The following is a 9,043-nucleotide window of genomic DNA, read 5'->3' as shown; positions in this document are numbered from 1 at the left end:
CCCCCCCCCCCCCGAAGATCATTTTTCATACAGGAAATGTGGAAACGTCTGTGATTTGGGGGAGGCATAGTAGTCATATATCTGTAAAAGTGTTAGTTAAACATTTCCAGCTGAGAAACTCCTGAATCCTGTTGTTGCTTTAAATGGATACAACTATAGAATCACTAGTTAAACTTGCCTTGACTCAGTTGTTCTATAGTGCTTTCTATTGTGATTGGAATTCCTTGGTACTCCTTTTGTACAAACCAAAAATGATGAGCTGTTGGCATCATTATAATAACTGCTGTATTATGCATGCACACATGCTGTGTTTCAGTGGTGGGATATGATCCTCAAAATTCAGCCAGCAGGCGTAAGACATTAGACGTTTAGGAGGTATTTTAGCCTCAGATCTCAGATTCCTCTGAGACTTATAAAATCAGGCTCCAGAGTGAAGTTTGAGAGTAATGGACTCCCGGTTTTAAACAGCAGGCCTTCAAATTAGCAGAACTGTGGTGTATGTTGAATTGCTCTGCAAGTGAGATCCTATATAATGTTTCTGTCCAGAAGAAATAAGACAGCATTCTACCTTCTAGTGCAGCTTCTTTATGTGATACAGAAATTGAATGGGAATTATTCTGCCCCTTTTATGAACAAAACTTGTAACAGTTAAATAGTTTAAAGCATTGTTTTGCAATTCTGAATTTGTGTAGTTGATCTGTCCTGTAAAAATATAATTTAATATTTTAAGGGAATTGCAAAACCTCATTTCTTTCATGAAAATAATATTTTACATCATGGATATGCTAGATTGAAATACACTTATTCATGTTTGATGTCTTAGTATTTTAGATGCTTAGCTTGAAAGTGAGATAATGGCTGACTTAAATCCAATTTTAGTTCCAAAATTCAGAAATTTAAGAGTGTATTAAGGTATTGGCATGAAATTCTATATAACTGTTTTGTAAAGACAGTTCTTAGTAGGTGGTATTGTATGTATTAATGTAATAATTAACTACTAGTTGTTAATTGTCATTAACCATTAGTTGTTCATTTTTCTACTCCATGGATTACATGCATCCAGAGATGAAATATCACTACTCAGACAAGAAATCCAAGACTTGCAAACTTCACTTAAGGTTTGAAAAGGCTTTTACTGGCATTATTTCAAATTGTGAAGTGTATCAGCAAGCTTAAATTGTACACTTACCATATGTGCTTTTCATCTCCTTCCTCTAGGAGGAAAGGTGGTACTCAGAAGAATTGAAGAAGGAACTGGAAAAGGTGCAAGGGCAGCAGCAGCAAGTAATTGCTTTAAAATACTTGAAGCAGGTTTACAACAAGCAGTTAATTATCATCATTGGCATTTGAAGATTAATACCCTTTTTGTGAGGCACGTGGCCTGATTTCAATAATTATATAACTTGATGCTAAATAAACCATTTTTGACAGTCATTTCTGGGTTTTAAGAATAAAGGGATGTTAATGTATTTAGTGCTCCTTCCCTAACGCATGCCCTGTAATCTTGATTCAGGTTTTTCCTTCCAGTGTGGTCATTCACAACCCTCTGGTATTTCAGCTGATATTTTAGAAGATTTTGCTTCCAACATATTTCTGAGGATAGTAGTATAATTAAAAACAAAAGAAACCATAAAATCCCACATAACCTAACTTGTGTAGCAAAAAAAATTAATTATAGTCTGAACCCTCTTAACTGGCTAGTGGAAGTACTTGTGTTCTAACGTATCTTCATATGGTAAGTTACTTCAATATGTAATTATACAAAGCTCAGAAATATGCATGCTGCGTGAAATTTATCCCTGTCCAGAGGGCCTATAAAATTCATACACACCACATGAATGATATGTAAGACTTGTCACTCGCATGCAATCAAAAGACTAGTCACCAGAACTTTCTTGGGTGAAAAAAATCCCTTTGTTTTTTATTCTGTATATTAGCGTGCATAATATTTGCACAGACAGATTCAAGGTAAAGGAAGATTTGTTACCATTGCACCCTTTCTAGTTTGAGAGTGTGATGGCTTAGCAGTACGAGGGGATGGAACATTATGTTGACCTTTTCTGTTCTTCAGGGGTAACTCCCTTCAGAGAGATGCTTAATCAAGTACACAAATTACTTTACAGCAGCAAAGCCTGCACATCTATTTCAGTACCGTTTTTAAAGTTTCCAAGTATGGCACTCATTTTCAGATGCCACAGGAACTGTCCTTAGAATTATTTGTTGTCTTGATTGCCTGGTAATGCACTTATTCTTTTTTTCTTTTTTTTACTTCCTTTTATTTATTTTTTAAGGAGTCTAAGCCTGATGGTTTGACACCTGCATCTACAGGTAAAAAACCCCACATTTTAATACTGTACTTTCTACTTTGCTCTGAGAATTGTGGGAGCAAGTTCATTGTATTTTCTGGCAAAATGATGAATAGTCTTTACTTGACTTTAAGGCTAAATGCTGCAATTATGTAAAACTGTCTTTTTGTATTAATATATTCCTGTGCATTTATAAAGGTGACCTCTGCCATTCATGGTACATAAGAATGTTAGAGGAGATATTTTGCTTCATTGAATCATTCCTTCTTTTTTTCTGAGGAAGATGTCTGTGACTGTGGAAGGACTTCTAATCATGGTTTTGATTATGCCTTCAACAGTTTCAATCATCCAAACAGCTAATAAAAGACATGTGGCCCAGAGGGGGCGTGGAGACAAATTACTGACACTTATTATATCAGTTGTCAGTGCTTGTTCTGTTTAGTGCCTTTCTTTCCTGCTTTCTGCCAAAGAGAATGCTTTTTTTGTTTAAAAAAGTCCTGCATACTTATAATTTTTGTTCCATGTGATATTTGTATGGGGAACTCAAGAATAATAACTTTCTTATGTGTGCTCACTGTCTCCTGCTGATCTCTATTATATGACTTTTAATAGCATCGCAGGGCTGAAAAATCAGCAGCATACAAAAGTACTCAAGCTGGATATATACTGTCTTTTTCCATTGGTCAGAATATGTGCTTTGTCATGTAAAGTGCTGAGTGTTCTGATTGGCTTCAGCAAAAAACTCTAGCATGTGAATAGTCTTAATGCAGTGAATTGAAAGTTAAGCAAGCTTAGGTTGATTATTCATTTTCAGTGCTTTTTTATCAATGTAACTGTCTGTATAACCTTACTCTAATTTATTTTGGGAAAATTAGCATAAGACTCTTCTTCTTATAGAACTTGAATCATTAGAACGGCAACTAGAAGAGATCCAAGTAGAAAATTTTAATATTAAGCAAATGAAAGACCTGTTTGAACAGAAAGCAGCTCAACTGGCTACTGAAATTGTGGGTAGGTATATACCATGCAATCCCATTCTCCTCTTATCTTGAACCTTGGATAAATTATCTTTTGCCTAACATCCTTCTTAACTAGATCTTAAGGCCAAGTATGATGAAGAAATGAGTCTTCGAGAAGGTGCTGAGCAGAAAGTGATGAATTTGACACAAGAATTGCAGAGAGAGAGAACTGTAATAGAGGACCTGAAGACCGAGCTGGTAATTTATATCATGATATTTATTTAACTTATCCTGACATTCCCAAAATAAAGTGGGGATGGATTTCAATTGTTTGCTCATTCCAAATGTATTTTTAAAACAGACTGTCACTGTTGAATTTGGAGCTCTTTGCAGAAGAAAGCATTCAGAAAATACCTGTTTCATGTCCTAAATTTCCAATAACTTCTCATTACAGAGGTGCAAATTATGCCTACTCTAAATATTAAACAGCTTGCATTATGCTGCACAAAATATATTAAAACATGTTAACTATCTAGTACGTTATTTTAAGGTTTCCGAGTAGCTTCCTTTTTCAGGAATGTCATTATGTATTAATACTTGTACCTGCCTGTTTAGGCCTTACTAGGCAACCTTCACTCCTGGAGAGTGCCACTGCTAATGTCAAGGGTTATCTAGATTAAGAAGAAAAAGGTAACGTGTTTCACTCTTGCTGCTGCCAGACAATCTAATTCATAAGACCTGCTTACAAGGGCAGTGGTGGTGATTAAAATGCTGACAGCTGTCAGTGCCTTATTTGTGCTACTGACTTTTTGGCAGTTGACTTTGTTACACCAAGACACATTGTGGCTCTGTAGAGGTACAATATTCAAAGATTAGTTTTCCCTAGCAGTCTTTTTCACGATTGCAATTTTTGAGGAACCTGGCCAGAGATCTGGAAACCTGCCTTCTATATAGGGTGCAGCAAAATTTTTTAGGTGGTGGCCCTTCCATCCTCCTGTCATCTTCCGTTAATGCACCCTGACACTCATGTTCTGGATCCTCCGTCTCCTATTCCTTTCACTCCTCTCCTTCCTTCCCTTGCTTTCTCCTCCCACCTTCAGTCCTCCCCCCACTCCACACACTGCTGTATTCTACTAGTGGTTGGCCTGTTTTTGTCTGACTCCATGCTACCCTACTGCTACAACCTTTCAGCTGCCCAGTTTTGCTCTCCCTGCTCATTGTACTTCTCATAATCTTCTCTTCCTTCCTCCTTCTCTCTTTACCTTTTTCCTCATTCTTATGATTTTCGCTTCTCTGACACCAGCAGTTCCTTTTCTCTTCCCATGTTAGTGTTAAATGTTGTATCTGCTCCTCATAAGAGCCCAGCTAGCAGAGCCTTTTTATAACATATGGAGTAACCAACCCACCTTTTGGAACCGATCTGTCTGTAAGTTATTGCTTCCCTGATCACTTTGTTAATTTCTTCCTCCATGCCTCCTCTTGTTCTGTTTTTTTAGTTTGGAAGCCATACCAGGTCATAGTGTATATTTTGAACAGCAACAAAAGTATATGGGATCTAGCTCCTGATTGAAGTTTTGCATTGTCCCACAGTATGGATAGCAAATGTCTACATTTATCTTTTTTAATCTCTCGTTTAGTGAAAAACTTTTCCTTTTGCAATTTTTTCCAACAAGAAACCTTGTGAAATGAATGTGGAAGTCTTTACAGGGCATGAAACCAAATTGTCAACACTTCTGTTGTTATCAGATTTCCTTATTACAACTACACATTGTGTCACTATTTAGCTGCAAAGGCCTGGTCAAGAGGATGTAGCTGTTCTAAAGAAGGAGCTGGTTCAAGTTCAGACGCTGATGGACAAGATGACTTTGGAACGTGAGAGAGAATCTGAAAAACTGAAAGATGAGTGCAAGCACTTGCAGGCAGAATATATTAACTCAGAGGTAATGAAACCATATAAAAAGGCTTTATGTGAGCCTTAGCTTTGCCACAGTGGTCATATGAAAATGACTAATGTTAATCCATCATAATGAATAGAATGTTGATTTTCTAAATAACCCGGTAGGGAGTTTCTTCATTACATTAGTGTTGAATGCATAATTACATCAGCAGTATTTATCCTAACAACTAATCTTTCTTTATACAAAAAGTAGAGCTTTGCGATAGAAAAAGGTATTTTTATAAAAATATTCAGTGAAGGAGAAGCAAGTTCTCTTGTTGGTATGCATTACATCCTTTCCAGAGAGAGAGAGAATGAGAGGGATATATTTATGACTTGAAAAGAACAGTTATTTTCAGAACTTTTTTGTAGTATGTAGGCAAGAATAAGTTTTTAGTTGTTGTTTTGGTTGTTAACTGCAAAGTTGACAGTTTTTTTAAAGAGAAGAATGTTATATTTAATTTTTTTAGTGTTAATTAAAACTGAAAATGAATCATTTGGTACAACATAGAGAATGATTTAAATGTAGTAATTTTGCAGTGTTGTAGCCATGATGGTTTAGGGAATGTCCAAGAGGCAAGGATTATTTGTGCTATTTTTTTTATTGGAAAAGCTGTATAGTTTGGAGAGCCATTGGACAAGTTTTGAGGCATCAAGTGCCCTTCCTCAGGTCTAAGAAGTAGGCAGATGCAGGCTGACTGAGTGCCAGAAAGAAGAGTCTATGCAAATGCAGTCTCCTTGGAGGAATGGAGGGGGGCTGTGAACAAGGAGTGAAATAATATTAAAAGGATTCCTTATGAGAAGAAAAGATCAATAGATAGGAAATCTAGTTAGTGGCAGAGGGAGACCATTCAAGACTTGAGTTTTTACGTGGCAGTATTTGCTAGGTTATAATGATCCATAAAGACATTGTTTGGATGAAGTCCATTTTTTTTTATGTCAGGTTATGGATTCATAACAGTACGGTTATGAATTTCTGTTCCCAGGCCAACCTTGGTGGTATTTTGTGAATCTTCTTTGAGCACAAGCATTGTGAGATCAGAATGGGTGAATGTGTTCTGTGAAAAATGTGCTCCTGCCGGTCTTCATGCGTCTCTGTCCTATCTATGTATTTCGTGAGAGTTCATTCTGGTGCATAGTTCCACCTACTTAGTTTCCCTGAGGCCATCTGGTGACATACTACACATGTAGGTTCCATGTTTATTGTTGTGGCTCTGGAGAAGTGGTCACAGGGTTTGCATTTATTTCTAAGGCAGGGTTGTGTCCCATTTGGAGTCTCCTGATTGGAGGGGAGATTGCATTTGTTAGTGAGCAGGACCAGGAGGATGCTTGAAGACCGGGAGCAGGGAATCTTTCCCTCAAGGTCCTATCTTTTTTTAATTGTATGTTGCAATTGTTTGATCCTTGTTATGGGTTCTAGTGTGGGATGGTATATACCAACCAACATAGTGCAATTTATGGGGGTATTATTATTGTATTACAGTAGGTTATTGCAAGGCATTCACAAGACTTTTTCAAAGATGTGATATGTTTCTCTGCTGGAGTGTCCTTTCTGGGGAGGAGTTCTCATACTTCCTAAGAAATCAGGGCAGTTGACTAGTTACCTCAGGTGCCTGTACAGGCAGTCCTCGACTTACAGTGTTTATAAATTGACATACTTTTTCAACTTTGTAAAGTCAAAACTGACGTCATAATGCTTGATCTGATGCGACAAGTTCGCTGCATCGCTCATCTCCCTGGAGAACAGCTGTCCAAACGTCTTTGGACACTTTCTTTAGGAAAACAGACAAGGCTCCAGAAAAACTTGTAGCCAAGACTCCTGAGAAGACTCCAGCCAAGAACGCTTCAAAAAGTCCAGCAAAGTCGCCTCAAAGAAGTCCTTCCAAATCAATATGATTGCTATTTACAATATAAAGGCATTAATGTAGCTATATTGCTCATTTATAATTGATTGGGCACAAAATTCTGGGATATCTTTTGGTGAAAATAGGGTATCGGACCTTGGTTCAGGAACCAATCCCCCATTTAAAACATTGTTTCTTATGAGGAAATTGGTTCTAAGTTGCAACATTTCAACTTACGACATGGTTTTCAGGTTTTCAGTTGTGTCGTAAGTTGGAGGACTGCCTGTACACAAATGCACGGAGCCTGGGAAACGAGCAGGAAGAATTGGAAGTTCTTGCACAATCAAGGAACTATGATGTGATTGAAATACCAGCGACTTGGTGGGATAGCTGATGTGACTGGAGTACTGTCATGGATGGGTACAAACTGTTCAGGAAGGGCAGGCAGGGGAGAAGAGGAGGAGGGTTTGCATTTTATGTAAAAGAGCCATATGATTGCTTAGAGTTCCAGTATGAAACTGGAGATGGGCCTATTGAAAGTCTCTGGGTTAAGGTTAGAGGGGAGAGCAACAAGGGTGATGTTGTAGTGGGTGTCTGTTATAGACCACCAGACCAGTAGGAAGTGGTGGATGAGGCTTTCTTTAAACAACTAGTGGAGGTTTCCCAGTCAGGCCCTGGTTTTCATAGGGGACTTCAATCACCCTGATATCTGCTGGGACAGCAGATCCTCAAGGAATCCATTTCTAAGCACTTGGAGGAGAAGAAGGTGATTAGGAACAGTCAGCATGGATTCACCAATGGCAAGTCATGGCTGACCAACCTGATTGCCTTCTATGATGAAATGACTAGTTCTGTGGATGCAGGGAGACTGGTGGATGTGGTGTACTTTGAGTTTAGCGAGGTTTTTGATACAGTCTCCCACAACATTCTCACAGACAAGTGAAGGAACAGTGGGCTGGATGAATGGACTGGAAGGTGGACAGAAAAGTGGCAGGAGCTTCGAGCTCAAGTCAAGGGCTTGATGTCTAGTTGGCAGCCGGTATCAAGTGGAGAGCCTCAGGGGTTGGTCCTGGGGTCAGTTTTGTTCAGTGTCTTCATCAACAACCTGGAAGATGGCACAGAGTGCACCCTCAGCAAGTTTGGAGATGACACCAAGCTGGGATAGTAGCTAGTAGATATGCTGGAGGGTAGGGCTGGGATTCAGAGTGACTTAGACAAATTTAGGATTGGGCCAAAAGAAATCTCATGAAGTTCAACAAGGACAAGTGCAAAGTCCTGCATTTAGGATGGAATAATCCCATGCATCAGTACAGGCTGGGAGCTGACTGGCTGGGCAGTAGCTCTTCAGAAAAAGATGTGGAGGTTACAGTGGACAATAAGCTGAATATGAGCCAACAGTGTGCCCTTGTTGCAAAGAAGGCTAATGGCATACTGGACTACATTGGCAGAAGTGTTGCCAGCAGGTTGAGGGAAATGATTCTTCCCCTCTGTTCAGCACTGGTGAGGCCCCATCTGGAGTACCGTGTCCAGTTTTGGGCTCCCCATCACAGAAAGGATGTGGACAAATTGGAGAGAGCCCAGCAGAGGGGAACAAAAATGGTTAGGGGGCTGTGGCACATGACTTGCGAGGAGAGGTGGAGAGAATCTGGGCTTAGTCTAGAGAAGAGAAGACTGCAGGGAGATTTGATAGCAGCCTTTAACTATCTGAAGGGGGGTTCAAAAGAGAATGGAGCTGGACTGTTTTCAATGCTGGCAGATGACAGAACAAGGAGCAACGGTCTCAAGTTGCAACAAGGGAATTGTAGGTTAGATATTAGGAAAAAATTTCTCACTAGGAGGGTAGTAAAACACTGGAACAGGTTACCCAGAGAGGTGGTAGAATCTCCATCCTTGGAAGTTTTTAAGACCTGGCTAGACAAAGCTTTGGCTGGGATAATGTTTATAGGTTCATAGATGTAGGGTCGGTGGGGACCTGAACGGATCATCAAGTCCGACCCC

At 39.2% G+C, this 9,043-nt stretch overlaps 1 protein-coding gene across 1 annotated transcript in view; it reads left to right on the top strand.

Annotated features, from left to right (window-relative positions):
• The window catches only part of EEA1 (early endosome antigen 1), a 144,970-nt gene that overhangs the window by 29,790 nt on the left and 106,137 nt on the right, over window positions 1–9,043 (top strand). The window contains exons 4-9 of the mRNA XM_019515793.1: window positions 1,064–1,118; window positions 1,219–1,284; window positions 2,292–2,328; window positions 3,204–3,317; window positions 3,402–3,523; window positions 5,050–5,205. Of these exons, the coding sequence (XP_019371338.1) occupies window positions 1,064–1,118; window positions 1,219–1,284; window positions 2,292–2,328; window positions 3,204–3,317; window positions 3,402–3,523; window positions 5,050–5,205 (550 nt within the window). The remainder of the gene's footprint in view (window positions 1–1,063; window positions 1,119–1,218; window positions 1,285–2,291; window positions 2,329–3,203; window positions 3,318–3,401; window positions 3,524–5,049; window positions 5,206–9,043) is intronic.

Source organism: Gavialis gangeticus, unplaced genomic scaffold, assembly GCF_001723915.1.
Source record: "Gavialis gangeticus isolate Ggan-Ray unplaced genomic scaffold, GavGan_comp1, whole genome shotgun sequence".
Classification (NCBI taxonomy): domain Eukaryota; kingdom Metazoa; phylum Chordata; order Crocodylia; family Gavialidae; genus Gavialis; species Gavialis gangeticus.
This window is presented reverse-complemented; position numbering and strand designations above follow the sequence as displayed.